At 41.8% G+C, this 20,665-nt stretch overlaps 1 protein-coding gene and 2 non-coding genes across 5 annotated transcripts in view; all 3 read right to left on the bottom strand.

Annotated features, from left to right (window-relative positions):
• Positions 1-20,665, bottom strand: part of LOC120900989 (matrix metalloproteinase-2) — a 264,511-nt gene that overhangs the window by 196,633 nt on the left and 47,213 nt on the right. For all 3 annotated transcript variants that reach the window (XM_040308652.1, XM_040308653.1, XM_040308654.1), the window contains 2 exons: positions 3,437-3,538; positions 3,171-3,367 (listed from right to left, as the gene is read on the bottom strand). In XM_040308652.1, the coding sequence (XP_040164586.1) occupies positions 3,171-3,367; positions 3,437-3,538 (299 nt within the window). The remainder of the gene's footprint in view (positions 1-3,170; positions 3,368-3,436; positions 3,539-20,665) is intronic.
• Trnar-acg lies at positions 3,633-3,705 on the bottom strand. Its single transcript has one exon. It is a non-coding gene; the product is annotated as a tRNA-Arg (tRNA).
• On the bottom strand, positions 4,524-4,607 carry Trnal-uaa. The gene has a single exon. It is a non-coding gene; the product is annotated as a tRNA-Leu (tRNA).

The raw sequence follows: 20,665 nt of genomic DNA, 5'->3' as shown, positions 1-20,665 counted from the left end.
AATAACATTCATGCGCGTATGGTGGCTCTCGAATCACTACGACAATTATGACAACATTTCCAGTTTGAGGCGTAATTGCATCGGAAATGGAATGCTCAAAATGGAATTTTAATCAATTGGATGCCCTCGGGTGGGCAGTAATATTATCAAGAATGGAGGTGTACCCAATGTAGCATCCATTGCTTGTCAGTTACTTTGTCATGACTTTTTTTACTGCAATCAGTTCTGCAAAACGTCACTGACATAGTCATGACAAATTCCGCCTGAAACAAAATAATGTCTCTATTGATAATAATGAGCTCTACTGTGATGATCATAGGTGAGATTCAAACAGTTGCTGCGAGCCTCACATGCTTGGTGACATTTTGTGACAACTCTTGATACGTCACTTGGTTGCGATATTTTCTGTAGGTGATCATCACGATAGTCACGGGAGATATACGGTGCGTGCGAGTGGTCCCAAGCAACAAAATGAGCATATTTTTTCGCTCAATTTGACTCGACAGGCCATCAAACTAGACAGAGCGAGACCAAGTATATTCCAAGAATGTCGTTATTATCACCCACAGAAAATGTCGTGACAAACTGAGTGTCCAAGAGTTGGGTGCTAAACAAAATGTCACCAAGCATGTGATTGGTTGGTGCTTGTGACAATAGCATTTGGCAGCACTGTTCACAGCCAGAAAAATCATGATTATGCTTGCGTCGGCATTGAGCCCAGCTTGTCAGTCAGATTATAGGGTTTAACTCAAGCACTCGCACGTAGCGTTCGGCATGTCATGACCTACTTTCATTGAGTATCAGCAATGAACATCTAACTATCACCGATATGTTTATTGTTTTCGGTAGAGAGCACATAATTACTACAAATGCGCAATTCAGCAAAAAGGCCACTTTAGGTGTTATGAGATATATACAATTTATTACTAAATTCAAGTCTAATACATTCAAAAAATATAAATCAAGTTTGTAAAAATAGCTCTAAATATTGATTTTAATCGATATTCAATATTTGAGAAATACTGTTAGTTAAAATTATTAAATGTTAAACATTACTAAAACTGTTTCACAGCACAGATTTTCTTCGACAAGTCTTGTTTCCTGTTGTTGATAAACTTCATAGAAAAAGAAACTTTACCAAGAAGCCATGACAAGGCAATGTTACGCAGTACAGCACCTACGGAAGGCCAAACCTATTGGTAAAACAGCCGGAAACAACCCCGTTTGGAAAACAATCAGACAACATTTGCAAACAATTACGCAAAACCACGCCATTCACAGCCAGGGAAAACTTTCCACCTTTCCACTAAAACATTTGCAAAGGTTTTCAACAAGCATACACACAACTTGCGTTACGGCTTCCCGACAGGACCACCGACTAGTTTTAAGCTAAATACTACTGCCGGAAAGAAAACACTTTTTCTGTGAAACATTCGTCAGCGGTAAAGTTTTGACCTTTTTCACAGCTTTAGGTTTCATTCCCCGAAGTTCCTTGTCTTACATTGGTGCATTACTCCGCTTCTGCTAGCGCAATTCATAAACTTCTAACCGCTTTTATGTTGTCACATTTTCCAGTTTATATTCAGGTTTTTGGATTGCCAAAAAAAAGCTTACCAGAGATGGCAAATTGCATTGGTTGCAAGAAACAATTGTTTTTCTTACCATTTACTGCCAATTCTCTTTTTCTGACAACTCAGGAAGAACGGGCCACATAGACTTCATCAAACCCTTGCAAGTGGTTGAAAAGGACATTCGGTACAGGACGATGAATCCCTGGCGAAGCAAAACGTAGACATACTCAGAGGCACGTGGCTCCACGTGACGTGGTTCTTTTGGCTGCACGTGATGTAAATAAAAATGGCGACCCAGGGAGAAAGCTTTCCTTGTCAAGCCAGTCCCGAGGATCGGAGACTTTGACACACTGAACAGAGTCCTCCGTGAGCGAAACGTGAGTCCATCTGTTAAACGAGCTACTGTTTAGAGCCAGGTCGTCAGGCATAAACAAAACAATATATATATGTGTGTGTGTGTGTGTGTGTGTGTGTGTGTGTGTGTGTGTGTGTGTGTGTGTGTGTGTGTGTGTGTGTGTGTGTGTGAGCTTCGGACTGAGACTGGGATGAAAAACACACCGCCAAGGAAACCACCAAATGCTGAACAACATCCAACAAGTGGTTGACCAACGACGACTGCACGAGACGGCGTCCCGCCGTTGCATTAGTTTAACGGTTTGCGAGTTCAAAAGAGAGGAGGAACACAGAATTATAACTACCAAAAAAGCTACCAACCATGCCAAAATGACAGCAGGCAAAAAACAAAATCAAGACAGAGAACACCCCTTAACCGTAGAAGGAGTTTGGCAGTCTTGTTCTAAACTTTGTCCCATACCACGGGGAAGAACATTATACCCGGACGGCACGGAACAGCAAAGCACACAAAGGTGAAGAAAGTTTGTGTTGTGAAGCGTTTGTTTGACTTTCTTCCGCACCACCGTGAGCCTACTTCTTCACCCTAACCTTAGAGAAGAAGGACAAGACGCTTGTTTGCAATTGCAAAACCCCCGAGAGCAGATGTTCTCCCAACTTCCGGGCTTAGCCCCATCCCTCCTCCCAAAAGGGATGTCAATTATCCGTACTTCATTAAGCGCACAATTAGCACCGGAAGCGGACGGGAGCACCACACAAACAAAATCACTCAAGTTGTCAATTCGATTTAGCTGTCTCGTCTCGGGCGGAATCTGAGCGAGCAAAACCTGGGGCTGGGGCAAAAGGAGGACAAGATTCATTTTCTTTGCAGTTCAATTACGCTGGGCAAGTGCAGTGGGTGTACGCGGTGCTATTGATCCATCTGCTTCCCTAAAACGTTAAGTAAACAGTTTAAATCTAACCCCTTTGCTTGGCCGCGTTGCATCCACCGAGACGCCGAGACGACGGCTGTTTGCCAATTTGTTCCTGTCAAGTGAGATGGCGCACCCATTGACGGCGGCACCGGGGCGGCCCGAGATGGGAAGGTGCCACTTTTCCAAATCAGTTACGAGGTTGATTGTGTTTTAATTTAATTAAGTAATAAATTGAGTATCGAAGCGCACGCGACACTTTCATGTCATTGGTCTGGTTGGTAGGGGTTGGGGTGCGTGGGGTTGAAAATGATTTTGCTACATCCTGTGCACTTACCTGTAAGTTACGATGGGATTCTGCCACTTCTGACCCTGGATGACGTACCGTCGAGACCGAGACCGCTTCAGGCGCACTTCGTACGATGGCCGGAAGTCTAGCGAATCTTTATCGTCCGGAGCACCGCAGCGTGGCCTTTGCATCAGTGCGAGCGTCTCCTCGTCGACGGTTCCGGTTTCCTTGAGACCTCCGAATCTCTGTAAAAGAAATAATAGATTAAAACTAGTATGTTGCGATTTTACGTATACGGCATTTAGTAGACTCACCTGAAGCGAACGAACCGCTTGCTCCAGTTCTTCGATCGTTCGTAGATTGCCCGTTTCGATGTTTGATTTTTCCAAGTATCCAAATTGCATCAAGTACTTTTGCTAAAAATAAAAAAAATAGAAGAAAAACATCACACAAGTGTCACTATTATTTCCACGTTAACACAAGAAAAAAATAAAAAAAGTTTCTCATGAGCGATCCTGCCAGGAGTCGAACCTGGAATCTTCTGATCCGTAGTCAGACGCGTTATCCATTGCGCCACAGGACCCGGTTGAACAAGAGGGTGCTTACAGGCCTACTAATTCTACGCTACGTTTCTGCCGTTCATCGTTGCTTCCATTCATTTCAAACGTTTTCTAACGGCACAACGAAATAAATGTTGCGCGACAGCCATTCGTGTGACAATCATCAAACGCAACTATTACGTGCGACAGTCGCACGGCAAAACCTTAGTTGCAACACCAAAAGCACATATTTTCTATTTTAAATGAAATTTCATATTCATCTACATTATTCATACTAAACAAATTTTCAAACGTTTGTACAGCTGTAGTAATTTACTAACATCTGTTACTCTTTTTGTTATGTTTTATTAACAGGTCGAGGTAAGAGGACAAGCTACACCGCTAGTAACAAAATATGTATTCATTTTTACTGGGTTTTTATGGTTCTAAAAAAAATCAACAAAATAATACAGCAGACTTTTATCAACGCTATCAATTAAATAAATAAATAAAATAATGATTTTTTATTTATGGTGTTTCATGTTTACAACAACAAAAATACAAAAAAAAACAACAGCTTACTCTTTCCTGTTTCATAAAGTAATATTTAGCAGCTCTCAACAACCATTTTGTAACTTTTAGATAACTACTACATTAGAGGTTACACACATAATTACAACTTAGAGAGGGATTTAAGGGAATGCAGTCAATCAGATTGAAGTACGTAGTACGTAGTACGTAAAGTAAAAGTCCAGTTACTGAAAAAGTCTTGGAAATAATTGTAATTGTTTCGTTGTAATAAAACGTGCGGAATTTAATTGTAACATAAATCACAATTCCACAAATTTCATCCTCTTTTGCTTGTCAGAAGTGGGGTTCGAACCCACGCTCCCTTACGGGAACCAGAGCTTAAATCTGGCGCCTTAGACCGCTCGGCCATCCTGACTTGGTGTCCATTTCTCCAGAGTTTATACTTTTGCAATGGTACTCTCTAATGCACTACTCAAACGGATCAATAAACGAATCGAACTTGAAAGGATAACGCATTGCCTTGCCCCATTTTTTCAATGCAGAGCCAAATCGAATCACAGTTGTGAAGCCAAAAACGGCAACAAGTTTTCGCTCTCCAAAAGAACATAGAGTTATCAACAGCTCAGCCCCAACTGATCTGCAGCAGTTAGTTGGTTAGTTGGGTTGGTTAGATTTATGACAAACAACTCGACAAACGACAATCGAGGAGCATAGTCAGCGCAATAACTGTCAATTTACTTACTAATGGGCAAGCAAGGGCGCGTTCGATTGCAGCAAAAGCAGTTCAAAGAGTTAAGACTAAAGTTTCTTTTGCTCGTGTCGATACTGCCGCCGCACGAGTGCAAAGGTGAAAAATTGCAGACACAAAAATACCATCACGATGCCAATCGCTGTAAACACTCTGTCTAGTTAGAACGGGAGAGGAAGGTTCCTCCCCAAGCTCGAGATACCATCGACGCGGACAATACTCTTTCGCTCTGTCTGTGGACTTCCGCAGAACCGCTAATAGGGAATCAATTCGTTCGCAATTGAATTATGACCATCGGTCTTTACAAGTTAGCCGAGCCGAACGAAAACACATACCCCGATCGAAGAATTGCGTTACTACGATTCGAGAGAACGGGCAAAAAAACAGTAGCAATAATGATTACGGAAAGGAAAAAAAACAACAAATATATCCCTTCGGGCGCGCATCCTTCCCCGTTTGAGACGGCGGAACCTAAAGGGACCCACCGAACAGAACAAATTGGCAACCACAGACGACACAACGACACCAGTTGCGCGGCTTCACCTTACACTCTCTCATTTTGCATCCTCTTTTGCTGCTGCTCCTCGTTCGCTCGTGTCAATTACTTTCACAACTTGCCACACCACTGCCCATATTTCGATCGGGTCCTTTTGCTGTGGACCTTTCATTTTTCTTTTTTATTCGCCATTCCCTTGCTCTCTCTATCTTTCTCTCTCTCGGTGTGCCTGCTTCACGTAGTACACTCTACTTGTGGTCTTAATTAAATTGTCTCTCCGTAGTCCATGCGCCTTAACCCGATGACAGCGTGTGTCCCTACTCTGAGTCAATTCTGGCCCGCCCGATTGGCGCCAACGGTTTCTTCTTCGGCAACCGCCAAAGGGACACCACTTTGGCGGACTTTACCGACCGCAATTAAATGCATCCCCGGAACTGCACGCACACAGTTTTAATTGATTCGTTTAGGCGGGCTAATAAATTGTATGCTTCTCGGGAGGGTATTCGAAGGGGAGCATGAGCAATGATTGGTAGTGATTAAATTATATCCAGCGTTATTTTCGATGTAATTTCCTTATTGCTCATCGCATCGTTCATCATCTACAGCAACAACAACAGCAGAAAAACCGAATCTTTCTTACATTAACACTGTTGGAAAGCGTTCTTGGGTGTGTTGGGTGTTCATTTTGACAGCATCCCTCTTGGACGCGTCAAACATCCGGTGACGTAAAACATGGGTAGGCTTTCACGCCGGGACTCCGGCAGGAGGAAATCACATCACAAAAGCTTTCAACTACAATTTCCGCCTCTTCAATGTGTGTGCTTTGTTGTCCTTCCTCCCGATGGCCGGTGAAATTCAGGCTAACAGAGTCCTCCAGTAAACCGAGCTGTTTTTTTTTTCTTCTTGCAGGCATTTTAACCAACACTCGATTAGTGAAACCAAAAGCAATAACCTCCTGAAAGTGATACGTTCCCCCAAACCCCCAGGGACTCGACTGCGCGGGCTCATAGTATGATTGAACAATTTAAAACTTCGATCAGGATTCTTCTATTCACACACACACACAAAACGAAACGAATCCTTTCCAAATGGTTCTAACGACAGCCGAAACAGACGACGAACTGAAGCGAACGATAGCCAATATATAGCGAAGCAGAGAGAGAGAGGACACGAAAAGCGGGGCCAAACCGCTATTAAAACTGTTCCCAGGGATTTTCCAAACATTAGCTCGACTGGTGTTAACGGTCAAATCACAAAATCCAACGATCTATATCCCTTTTGAAATCCATCCCTCCGTTCGATATCGTATCACAGTACACACAAAACGAAACGGGAAAGATATCCTCTTTGCCGACCGACGTCTACATTCCTAGAGCGATAAATTCGACCGAAGCATCGATTTGCATATCCTTCTATTGATCCAAGGTTTCTAGGTCCTAGAGGTCGCTTTGGAGCCATTTTCGAAAGAATCAAACTCCCGCAGGCTGAGGATGAGGAGGTTGGGAGAGAAAACTAACGAATCAAAAACTAGGTAGAGTGAATGACAGCAGCTTCGAGCTGATGCCGAATTTGACGACTTCGTTTTTTTCGTCTGGTTCTCTGTGTTTGTGTGTGGTCTTTTGAGAGTTTGATCATAAAAATCTACGACAACGTAGAACGGATATTGCGACCGTTGTTGTGGGTCTGTTTTGTGGTCCAATATAGTGTGTGTGTGCTTGGTTGTTTGTTGGAAACCATTTCAACGCAAATTTAGAACTGGCAGCTCCCGGTGGAGCAAGTAAATCGGTTATCCGATCGGAAGGAGTCGTGTAAAGAAATTCAAAAAGCAATTGTACCGTCTCGCGTGCGTTTGTTTGTATGTTTGAAAGGAAAATGAACGGATAATCAGATTAGAATGAGTCATAGCCGCCAAGGAATGCTCTAGATCCAAACTATCCTGTTGAGTTGATAGTTAATACTTTAAATTCTTAATCTTACAATATTTTATTAAATTCTTCCCTTACAGCTGGGAAACATGCATCCATAATCGATCGTTTCATTCTAGATTATCCGTTAAGCTCTCGTCTGAAACAATTGCCGTGCCAGTACACACCTCAGAGAACAGATCAACAAACAGGCTAGATAGTAGGATTTTTGCTTACGACCCATTAATGAAGGCTTGATCGGTCCCCAGCACACTCCAGGATTGAATGGATTCCTATAAATAACCCTTAAGCCATTAGCCATTCGGGACAGCAGCGTCCCACACGCCTGCCTGGTTGATAACATCGCGATGTGTGCGGTGACAAAATGTGTGTTCCGGGTACCGATTACTGTCAGCAAGGATTATCGACTAAATGCCTGCCGGCAGGACCCTCTCTCCGACACCCTCAGGCAGCATTTTAGAAATAGCAAAACGATTCCCTGCTGCTGTGTGTTGCGCGGAGAGGTCCTGCCGAGAGGCGAACGCTTTGCCCGGAACTACAAGTTGACAAAGACAACACACACACACAACTAATAGTTGTCACATCGGTCAATAATCGACGTGCTTTTAGTGCACTTGACGCTCGCATTCTAAGCGATCGAACCCCGGCCGTGCCGTCACCCACAAACTATGCGCACACCTTGCCTGCATTCATTCAGCAATTCCTGATGGTGATGACTTTGTGAGCGGTAGTTAAAATAATTCTACCACAGGGTCGAGGGTGACAGGAGATGATGGGGTTGTGCACTAACGACACACGTACACAAACACATATCTGAAGCACCGGGACCTGCTGTTGGCATCGTTCCACATTGGGCAGCGTTAAAGGCTTTTTATAGGACTCTGGTACACACACACACACCACACGACCCTCTCACACCGCCGTGATCATAGAAAATCGAAATTGGCCTGATTGAGATTGATTTCAAGTGGATAAACTTCACAGCAGGTGAAGAAGTAAGCATTGTGCTGGAATTGTTGAATAGTCCCTGCCAGAACCGGGTGTCCATACCGGACCAGCCAGCACATCAGGGATGCTGGGTGTATCGTGTGCGAACGATATGGATTTTATTTATATTGTATTCACACAAACACACACACACACAGCTATACATCCTCGCCTACTTCGATTATTTTGGTCCTTCGAGCCGGAGGACGCCGCATTGACATCGTCATCACCCGTAACAACCGCTCTCGAGCTCTCGAGTGCGGCTTTTTAGACCGTCCTCTAGTCACCGTTCCGCCGTACCAGCAACATGCCGACCGGCCGCCGGCCAGGAAGAGCCCACAACAACACACCAACCACTACCCACCCCCCACCCCCCCACTCAGCTAGAATGCGAGGCAGGACACACACACATACACACTGCTGCAGTGTACGCCCATATTGATTGACACACTCGAAAGCGACCACACTCGGGGTTCCCGGGGTTCGGTGCGGCTGGAGCCAGAGCCAGCACCGAGAGCATAAATAGAATTGTTTCCAACCTTGCCAACCCAAACCCTTCCTCTCCCCCCACCGAAACTGACCACAGAGCCAGGCCCGGGGTACAATAAAACGAAATCCAAAACACCGATCGGGGTCAGCGCGAGTGTGCGCCTGCAAGTGACAATGATTCCAATCGCCGTAAGTGATGAATGCTTCAATGGTGGGTTACCGATCCCATCGAACCCGTCCCTCCAACATAACAGTGGCCCCCTGTCTCAACCCGCAACAAACCAAACGACAGGTTTGCGTACAGTATGTAAAACAATGTATGTCTGTTTGTTGTACCCTCTGCTTCCTTTCTATTCACGTCGGTGTGGTGGTTATTTTTTATCGTTTGTTGCGAATGACTAATTACACTTCCGATGGGAGGTACTTGCATATACTAACAAGAGATGAGGACAGAGAGAGAGAAGGAGGGCATAAAGCAGGACAATGGTACCACCCATCCCGTTGACGGTATCACTCCATAATACGAAATGGTTAATCCGCGTTGTCCGAGCAAGTTGATGTGCGCTGGCTTGCACTGTTCGCACTGAAGTCGTGCTAGTCCAGCCCTGTGGTACGTGGTTTTAATAACATCCGGACGATGAAAAGTGGACGTGTTGTGCTCGATTAAATGAATCTACAGCCGCTGTGGGAGTTCAGCAGGAGGCACAACGGTGCGAAATGTATGGTCGTTTCTAATGATTAAGCTTATGCGTGATGAGTATAAGCTTGTTCTATTTCGGGGAATGAACATGACCTAGCTATATAGCACACGGATCGGATCACAGGCAAAACGACAAGCGGTATTAATTGGCCACGAACTAGAGAGAGAGAGAGAGAAAGAAAATGTATATCCTGGAAATTTTAAGAGTAAGCTCGATGTTATTTGCGCAAAAATGACTTACAGTGAAATTAGGCTTAAATAACAATAAATTGGCTAGACTTGTATGTATCATCTTCTGGTCCACCCGATCCCAATTAGTTTTAATAATTAAAAGTTTCTTTGCACCATAGTGGAATTTTCCAATTGTGTACAATTCAAAGATACATTTGAAAATCGTTTTGCTTTCCATTTTCCTGTTTCAAACGATTGGAACAGTTTTAAACATCAAATGTTCACAATTGAGCAACAAACATTTGACATATATTGATTGACAGTTTGCTAATACAGTGAACCCTCTCTTATTTGACACCTCTCCAATTTGAAAAACCTCTCTTATTTGAACATTTTGCACAGTCCCTTGATTTTCAGTACATTTTTGTTCCTCTAATTTGGAAAACCTCTGAAATCTGTGTCCCTCTTATTTGTGTATGGTGTTGCCATGGTTATTGAATGATGTATGCTCAAATTGGCGATTCTGTTCGCAGTTTCCTATAGCAACAGTTAAGGCTGCATACTAAATGTTCTGTCTCTTTCTTATTTGTATGGACCTTTCATTCACTTTCAACCTCTCTAATTTGAAAACCCCTCTTATTCGACAGTCCCATCGCCTCTCAAATAAGAGAGGGTTAACTGTACTAATATGTATCGTAAAAAAAAAACACAAATTATTGTAATATCCTGGAGATTTGACCCCTGATAAGACCATAGTGCCCAATATGCCGGATCAGAATATGACCATCACCGTGACAACTGTGCGATAATCTGAATGTCAAAATAAAGATCATTCGTTTACGGATCGTTGTACTGATAACACCTTCAGCCTTCTGTCTATTTTTCTACTTTGTGATTTTGTGCCTTTGTTATAACTTGAACGTTTAATTCAAATAAGTAAAATTCGAGGTTTTACATTATATTACTAATTATAATATACTAATTAATTATATACTACACAAATAAAATTGACTATTTTTATTCAAATTTCATACTTCTTTTTTCAAAAAGATTACAAAATTTTGAACCACAAGAAATGCAATAGAGCGCTATAAATTGAAAAATAAACACAATTTCCTCTCTAACCAATAACACTACATCAATACTTGATGGGTTAAAAAGATCGCAACCCACCCATCACACAATAACGACCTCCCGCAGAGTGAAGACGTGCATAAGATTTCCGTTAAAAATAACGTTTCCCTTGCAAACGGCATACCACCACTATGGCCCAGCTTGGTTACTGGAGAAAAAAAAACGAACAGTAGATTGCAGTGCAGGCACGTCAGAAAAATCCGTCACGTCCTGTTTGCCATCGATTTTGTGCCGCATCCAGAGAGCCAACTCCACTGTAGGGGTTGCTCGAACCCACCACACCAAGTCTTGACGTCAAACGATGATGCACTCACCATTGAAGAAAGCATCATCAGCCCCGCATCCGCACCCTAATGGATGCAACCCTTCCTCCCCCTTGCTCGGTAAAGAGCTTCCGGGTGACCGCGATGGCAACAATAATAATGGTAACAATGGCAATGAATCCCGCATCCCCCCACCGCTTCCTCTACCAGCATGGAAGGGACGGCCGTTCGATCGCAAATGCATCGCAAAAATGCACGTTCGCGGCTTTAAAAACAATGTTCCTTTTAGTGGGGAAGAACACCGGGACGACTTCTGGACGCCAGGGACGCCCAACTCGAAGGGCCGGCTTGATCCCCGTGTTGCAACAGAGTACACCACTGACGGCGCCGAGTTAGAATGATTCAATTAATGCTCCACGCTATTGATAATCAATTTACGCCCTCCCACCCGGGGCTTCCGGTTCCGCCTTCTCTGTCGCCGGCGTGTACTGCCGATAAGGAGAGCGGAAGTAGCATAAGGCCAGGGGGCGTTCCGTTCGCCTGCCTGTGCACCATTTTTCAACGAAAACCATCGTTGAAATCGTCTCCGTGTTGTACCATGCCGAGCACGGTTGTGTTGTGTTGCATGTTGCTACATAGTAAATGTTCGGCTCGCGGGATGGATAACGGACCGCTCCCCCCCCCACGACAGCTCTTGAAGAAAGCAATAAGAAACTATGGTCCCCGTGTTTATCCAATAACGATTATTGTACCATAAAAGTAATGCCGCGGACTATTGATTTTGCTTCGTCGAACCGTCGTCGACTAAGGGATCGCCCGCTCCTGGGACAATTTTTGTGCAGCTTCCCTTTCTTACATAGTGTTAAGAATCGCAAGGAAGAAAATATCCTTGCTCCCCAAGTTTTGTCCATCAAGAGCTGTTTTTTTTTTCGTCCGCGTTTATAGGGAAATTTTACGACATCGAATCGCTTTTATGTGATTTCCTTTCCATTTTTGTTTTACTTTTCTTTCTTTTTCTTATTTTGCAACAGACGGTGCTGGTGGAAAATACACCAATTTTATTTTCCTCCGCAAAACCCCCAACCAAGCGCAACGTGCATGAGGAGGCTGCAGCTAACGAGCCATCGCAACGATCCGTTTGTACATGTGTTCTTCTGCCTCATTTGCGCCGTGAGTTTTGCATACGGAATATGCAACGAGTGGAAAATCGGGCAGCACACACACACACATACTTTCTACCCATACGTTTCTTCCGATTTCACAAAGCGCTTGGGACACTACTGCCGGACGGGAGGGGTATCACTGGGTCTGGGTTTTACGAGAAACACGCGCACGTTTAATGGTCAGCGCAACAAGAAGAAATTGCATCCTTTTTTTAAGATTGTGGGTGAGAAAGATTGCACAATATTTGATTATTGAAAAAGGCATTTTAAAATTTAGAAACAAATAGTGTTGCAATATGCTTCATCTTCCCAAAAATCAAAGCAAAACATAAACTGAGCTGAACATACTAAGAATACAGCTGACATTTGAAGCTTTTTTTTTGGTAAATTAAGGATTTTTTTTACGAAATTCTTGAAATGCATACAATCTAAAAAACAACAAAAATATTTTAAAATATCCTAGATATCTTTCCAACGATCGACTGTTTTTGCTGGTGAAACCTTCCCTTTCCTGCGTTTTTTACAATGCTTATTCTGCTAGAAAATATCTGTCAAACACACTGTTTCACTCAGGCGAGGGAACCCAGTCAGACAGCCTACTGTTAATTTACCCATTCGAGCAGTTTTGTGTCTGTCATAACAGTAATTTAGGAGCAATTTAGCGGTACGAAGTGTTGTCGTTTGTTGTCTGTGAAAAGATATAAATAAGAACTAAAAGAGTATTATTTTAATGACCTTTTAGTGGAAGAAGACGTCGGCGCTATGTTCAAAACTGTTAAATAAAAAAACAGCCGAGAAATTGCGTCTATTAGTGCTATTTGTGCATCACCTTCCTTTTTCTGTTCAAGTCGAGTTTGCTAAAAAAAATACATTGTAATCGTTTTTATAAGTTAAGGAAAATGATTGAATATAACCATTAAACTGTAATATAATACATTTCGTGTCATTTATTAACAATTTTGCCGAATAAAAAATAAAAATAAAATAGAGGAAGGAATAGGATCTGTCAAAACTGCTCGAATGGGTAAATTAACGGTTACTAATTTACCATTAAATTAGGTTTAAATTACCGGTAATTTAGTCGTAAGATAGAGGTAAATTAAGTCCGATTTGTCCGACTGGGAGTCTAGCAGCCTTTGGAGAATCTTTTTCGAACAATTCAAGAGCTGGATGGATGACAAAAATTTATTTTGCTTGCAATCTTTTGATAGGCCGGGCGATAGATCGGTCGTAACCATGAGAAACGGTTATTATAACTGGATTTTTCGAGCAGCATCCGTTTTATGGAAGCTAGGCACCACTGCCGCAAAAATAATGATGATTTGATAGCAACTATTCCATAGTAGCGAAATTTGGGGCAAGTGTGCCACCATAAGCATTTCAAGTTATAACTCACTAAAACGTGTTATTCAAAAGCCGATTTCAATCTCATAACCATTTTACATCTATTTCCTCACTTATAAATGAATTTCGCTTGAAAAAAGTGCAAACAACATAGTTTTTGAAGCGTTTTAAAAAGGGTCCAAAAAGACGATGTTTTTGGGTTATGGGGCAAGGCAAGAGTGCCACTCGCATGGGGCAAGATGGCCACCTGGTTAAAATAACCGTATTTCTTAGATAATTGGAAATAATTACGTTTGTACCACTAGTGTATGTATTCCTACATGTCTTGAGTCACCAATGAACCCCTTTTCATCACAAACTGTATCGCAATATGGGTTGTTGCTGGTCTGTTTTTCCGGAGTAGAATCCGCTCGTAAAAGCGGACCATACCACTGAACGCTACAACAATGTTTACATTTTTGACAGCTCGCGCCTATGAAAGATGGTGGCACACTTGCCCCAAATAGAGATGGCTCTTTTGCCCCAAAAGTTGTTACTTTTTTGAAATTGAATATTTCAGTGACAAAAAGAAAGTTTTTTCAACTAACCCCACAAAAAATTTCACGTTTTCTCAGCTATACGGTGGTGTAAATATTTTCTCGGTTGATTGTTCGCATGATTTTTGAGAGCTTATTTGGTTGGATGAAAAAATTATAATATTCTGCACAATTTTGAAGCTCAATATAAATCAGTTCAAAACAATGCGAAATATCGATTGGTCAATATGAAATTCGGCTCAGTATACCTTTTCGTTGGAAAGCAACCAACTGTATACACAATTGATCATTAAACTAAAGTTTTTAAGGAAAAATGTTTGGTGGCACTCTTGCCCCATATGGCACACTTGCCCCAAATTCCCCTAACCAGTAACAACTGGACGTTTTTGCTACTCGATTTCCCTTTTGCGAACCTTGCTCGATTTCCCCCGTCTATTATTCGAGCAGAAACCCTATCGTCCGAGGGCACCAAATGAATGAAATCACAGGTGTTTGATGTTAATAATGGAAAACTCACATTGATTTATAAGCTTAGTGACCATTTAATGGTGGTAGTAGAAAATATCATGTGACTTATTTGATCACTTTGAGATTTCAAGCTGTTGTTGTTGTAACATTAGAGCGGTTTTGGATCTCGAGCGTCTCTTTCGCCACTTGGGATTTCATATGATATGAACACAAATATGAATCGTATTACATAAAGAAGATATTACTTATGCACCACACAAATGTATTAGTTATGCCTCCCCTCCAATCCCGCAAGGATAACACGATTATTACGTGAGGCTGAACAATGACGAATTGTAAGTACAGCATGAGGGGTCAAATAATTATTTTCTTTTAATTCGAAGTTGACAGCTTATTTCGTTAGCTTTACATCGAACCAAACTCCCAACTTTACCCAACGCCCCTCTCAAGGGAAAAGGAAACAAACCACTCAAAAGTTTCCCACCAAAAAAGCTAGCCCTCAAAGTCAAAGACAACGATTTTCCATTCGACTCGCCCGGAACAATGGTGACCTCCGGAATGCACCATTCTTGGAGCGATTTGTTTTTGTGGACTCTATTTTCATTCCAATTCGAGTGAAAAAACAACACTTTCACTGCACTGTTTGCAGCAGAAGAGTGAAGAAAAAGAAACCCACACGCACATTCCAACCTTTCTACGGCTAACTTCACTTTCGTCTTAGCTCCGTCAAGAACCAATCTGCCCGAAATAAGTCATTCCACTCGAAAGTGGCACATTCTTTCCCCGGCATTAGTACACACACACACCGCGTTGGCAGCGGCAGGAGAGTTTCCGACACTCTTTCCCAATCGCCTGCAGAGAGCTTGGGATGCTTGCTGCTGCTGCTGCCGGATTTGGGGGCTGGGAAATCTTTATCAACTTTGTCGTTGACGTTTTCGGTTGCAGTTGTTCGGGTTGCACAAAACCAAGCACCAAGTCAGCATCATCATCACTCGCCCTGCCAGGCAGCACCACACCGGAATGGTGGTGCGAAAATGTCGTCTCTAGCCGTCACCCGTGGAACACCACCCCCGGGCGCGGGGGTTGTCAGGATGCAGCATACATTGTGCTCAGGAACGGAGAGAGCGTGAAGTGGCCATTGCCAGAGCGAGGAGGAGCGGAGGAGGCACACCGTTTGCAGTAAAAGAACTATTTCGCACCGAGGGCGATAAGAAGATTGCACTTTTTATCGCTCTAAAAGCAACGAAAGACATTGCTGCCAGCTGCCAGTACCACCACCACCACCACCGCCGAAAAGGCAAACAAAAACAGTGAAAACAAAACTTCCTTTGCTTGCCCCGCTGCTCCACGCTGCTTCAACAGTTGTCGCGCGCAGTGGCTTTCGTTTGCCGCACACCGAGATCTGTGGTGTTCGGTAAATGTTTTCATGTTTTCGCAACCGCCGCCGCAATCTTCCCATCCGCGCCCGTCACACGATGACCGCTTCACTCTCTCGAGGATGTGTTCGGTTTGTACGGTCCGACAATATCATTTATTGCTTTTCAACTAACTTGCAGGCAAATGTTTTTTCGCCCCGATGCCGAGGAAATGTTTTCCTTTTTATCCTTACGCCTCGGGTAGCCAGCGGCAAGTGAAACGCTATGGTAAGGTTGCGGTGGCGTTGGAATCACATTTTGAATCCCACCAAGTGCGCGCTACTGCACCAAAGCGCGTGTGTGAAGCATTTGTTAGTGATCAGAAATTCATTGTTTTACATTTAAGGAAGTAAAAATTATCAAGAAATAAATAAAAGAGCAAAACCCATTTTCGCGTTCAAAACTGTTTCGCTTTTATCATTCATTACATTATTTTAACGAGTTTTATTGACATTCACAGTCTCTTTCAAATGTAAATATTGTTTTTCACCTGGTGCAAAAAGTGTTTCCACATCATTATGACATTTCATTTTCGTCATAATCATTTTCAATTTCTTCAGCATGATTTTCAACATTTCATGGGTATATTTTTTCCATCGTTTTTTCATCGGGGTTTGGAAACCGCATCTCATCTAAATTAGTACAACATTTACAAAACTAGTGTTATATGCATTTCTACGTCACTTTCTAGCGCATCATTACAGGATTTTCCAAGTAAGTTTCGAATGTAACCATTGTTTTTCACCGCATCCAATATGTTGTTAAAAAGCTGTCAGTTTATTAGCTTCAAAATGAAATTTAAGTTTCAACACATAACACATAACAAAGAACTATTAAATTCAATCCAGCTTGAGTCGTGTTGAAAATCATGCGGAAGAACTGAAACATTATTGTGATGCAAATACAACATTTGACAGCTGTTGAAAAATATCTCGCATACAATGGAAAATGTTGCAGATGTTGGAAATTGGCTTGGAAACCCTGTAATTTTGAAAATGTTGCACTCATTTTGATGAGATGCGGCTTCAAGCCCCCGGTGAAAAAAACGATCACAATGGACCGATGAGTGTTGATAATCATGCTGATGAAATTAAAAATTATTATGATGGAAATTAAATATCAGATTGATGCGCACTGACATCTTGCACGCGATGAATAATAATGTTTACATTCGAAAGTGAGCTGTAAACCTTGTAATGAATTATGATTTTGTATCATGGTGTATGGAAGGTATAATATCTTTAAAGCCTATGTAGGTCGGCATATCCGCGTAGGACGTTACCAAATAAAAGAAGAAGAATGATACTACTTTGAGTCGAGAGAAAAAAAAATATAACAATCAAATAACTACAATAAAAACAAAGGAAACAATATAAATTGATTGACAACTAAACTAGACAACGAAGTAAACATAAAGTGGAATGAATGTTTATAGAATCGAATAGAATGAAACGTATAAAACATAGATGAATAAAACAGAATCAATGTACAAAGAAATTAATAAAAGATAACCAAAGGAAAAGGTAACATTACGACAGAAAGTCGAAAGATGAAAAATAGATGTCTCGTTATAATTTATTATTATTTTTGTTTGTTTTGTTCCACTGTCTATTTTTCTTCTTTTATAGTTTGTACGTAGCTTATGCCAAATTTAATAAGCGCACAACAAGAGTAATATATTCAAAAACATAATAACTCTACGATAAGCTGGTATTCATAGTTAAGCTTAAACTTTCATATTTTGTATAAATTGTATACAACTTTGTAATGAATTTGCAATTGAGAACTCATTAACAACTAATCACATTCGTCGGAAAATATTTCCCTTTTTTACACATGGTTTTGAACGCAGAAATTGTCCAAGAATATTATAAACCTAAATTCCATAACCCTCACTAAAAAAAGGACGCCATCATCACCATCTAACGCTCGCGCGCTATCGATGAACCGATAAAACCGACCGCCGAAGAAAGAACAGCCATTGCCATGCTATCTAAGAAGCGAAAAAGCTTAGTGCAGCAGTATTATGCACGCCGGGCGAGTGGTAACGCGTGATGGTTACGTGAGGAGATGTCAACGCGATATTACAGTGTTTTCTTTCTGTATTTTTCCCCCATTCATTCCCTGCCAAGATTTTGCACCTAATGGGCACAGTCCGTCCACTGAGGGAACCGACGATTTTCATCGTCACTCCTGGGCGACAGCAGCGTCGTAAGCGTGGTGTGCTACGCTGTGTGATAAATATTTATTTGCCTTTGTGTGATTTCATGACAACAAGAATCGGCTTCGGGGTTCGGTACACCCGGTTCTGGGGGAAAAGGAAGCACACACACAAGCTGAGAAAAGAAGTTTACCAGCTACATCGAAAAACGATTCCGATCGACAAGCGAAGGATGCAATTCGCAACTGTGGCCGAGAAGGAAGCTGTGTTTCTCTTAATGTGTCTGTGTGTGTGGCATCAACCCATTAAAGCACGGAACGGAAGAAACGTCGTGATGACACCAAGCAAACGAGGACGAAAAAGCTCGTTCAACAAAAATCAAACTCTGTTTCAAGCCGCAAAAAATGGGGGGGAAACTGTCCCGTTCCCTGCTTTTTATGACTTCGAATAATGGTTTATTACGCTATTGGTAAGACTTTCCCCCAAGCAAACACGATTTTCCTTCGATCTGGCGCCTTGGCCTTCCCATGGCAACGATTAGGAAGATGCAAGTAAAATGCGTCTTTATTGACACGTACCCAAACACATAATCTCACACAAACACCCACCCACAGACGCCCCCTCTCGCTAGCTTTTCCTTTCCACTGTGTGCTGCACCGAAACCCGGGTGGTTCCGATTTTTTCCCGAAAAGCGAACCAGAACGAAAAGCACACTGTCAATTTGATTGCGAATTTATTTGGTTATTGAACCCAGGGGCCACCCCCCCTATACCGTCACCCCAAGCTCTCCTCACCCACTGTCCGGAGCGATAACGATTATCCAACTCGTCTCGTGCGGTACAGAGCTGTAACAAATACACACCGAAGTAGTTTTCCGAAGTGCGAAGGAATCCTTTTTGCAAACCCCCGTCTGACTACTTCCCCGTTCTGCACGCGCGCTCCTCGTTACTTCGGTTTGATTTTCCTTAATCCATCCAATCCGGGCGAACATTATTTCCCTTTGGAGGAAAACGAAATGTGTGTAAAAAAAACGACAACATCATACACACACAGGGAGAGTTTATGCATTTCTTTGTTCTCACCTAAATCAGGTTTTATGCGATAAACTTGTTTATTCCTCTTTTGCACCACCCCTTGGGGGGGACCGATTCTTAGCCGAGTGTTTTGCTGTGCTGGCTGGCGCGCCACGGGACGGCAGCGGGGGATTATAATAAAATAAAAACCGACTGACTGGTTCACAGCCGCACTTTCCTTTCCATCCAATCCTTTAGGGGGCATTTAACGATAGTTTTGCGTTTTGTTTGTGAATTCCTTTCTTTCTGTGTTCATTTTTTTTTTTGTTCTTTCTTCTTATCGCTTTGTTTGCTTTGAGCATACCGTTTGCCCCGTTCCCCCCGTGTTGTTGAGTTGTGTGTTTGTTTATGCATTTTCTACGTGGAGAGCTTTTCTTTTCGAACAACGTACACCATCCCCCAGCCCACAAGGTGTACGGGGTGATGATTGTCATAAGACCTCGATGACGATCAGAGATGTAAAGTGTGGCTCTACGAAAGCATGTGATTACGATTATTGGATCGTAAATGGCATGGGTTTGAGGCGGACAATACTTGAGAGGCGGTTGCGAATGGGAGTGAGCGCTGTTTATGTTTTATGTTTGCAAATGATAAGCTTGTTAAAATCTGATTGAAAGGAAGAATTTTTTCCCCTCGTGGTTGTCATTTTTGATATCTCGTTATACTGCCTTGGAAAAACATAAACAAAATCGTATCCCAAAGGTAAAAGACTGTAACGTATGCAAAACGCTTGAATAAATAAAGAATTTGGGTTTTATTTATTTAATAATACCCTTGTGATGGCCATAAAATTAACGAAAAAGATTCTATATTAATGGTTATGGCTATATTACTCTAACGTTTAATTACAACAACGTAAAAACACATGAAAAATATATAAAAAGAAGGCTTAATGTTGTACTTCAATGAATAACTGCAATTACAAACAATAACAATTACAATAACAATTACAAATAAAAATTAGTGAATGAAACAATTGAAATGTAAACATCAAATGTAAAATATTTATGGTATATGGTAAAATAATCTTTAGTGGATTGGTAATTCCACAATTATTGCAAACAACAGGTGGTGCTATTTTAATTTCGCGAAGTGTATATTAAAATATAAAAAGGATTGTAATAAAAAATTAAACGAAAATGAAAGACTGATACACAAACATAACTACAACTAAAGAATGCATACTAAATACTAATGCATAACGCAACCTGGCATTACAACAAGTAAATTGAAATAAACAAAAAGTATGAAAATCTGTAAAGACGAAACAAAAATGACCCGAAACCATCAGAACTAATTAAAATTAATTAAACATGATAATGACATAATTATGCAGTTACATGGATGGAAAGAACATATCTAACTTAAAATTAATATCAAAATTTGTGTAATATAAAACG

The sequence above is a fragment of the Anopheles arabiensis genome, chromosome 3, assembly GCF_016920715.1.
Source record: "Anopheles arabiensis isolate DONGOLA chromosome 3, AaraD3, whole genome shotgun sequence".
NCBI lineage: Eukaryota > Metazoa > Arthropoda > Insecta > Diptera > Culicidae > Anopheles > Anopheles arabiensis.
Note: the sequence above shows the minus strand (reverse complement) of the source record. Positions and strands in the feature narration are given on the sequence as shown.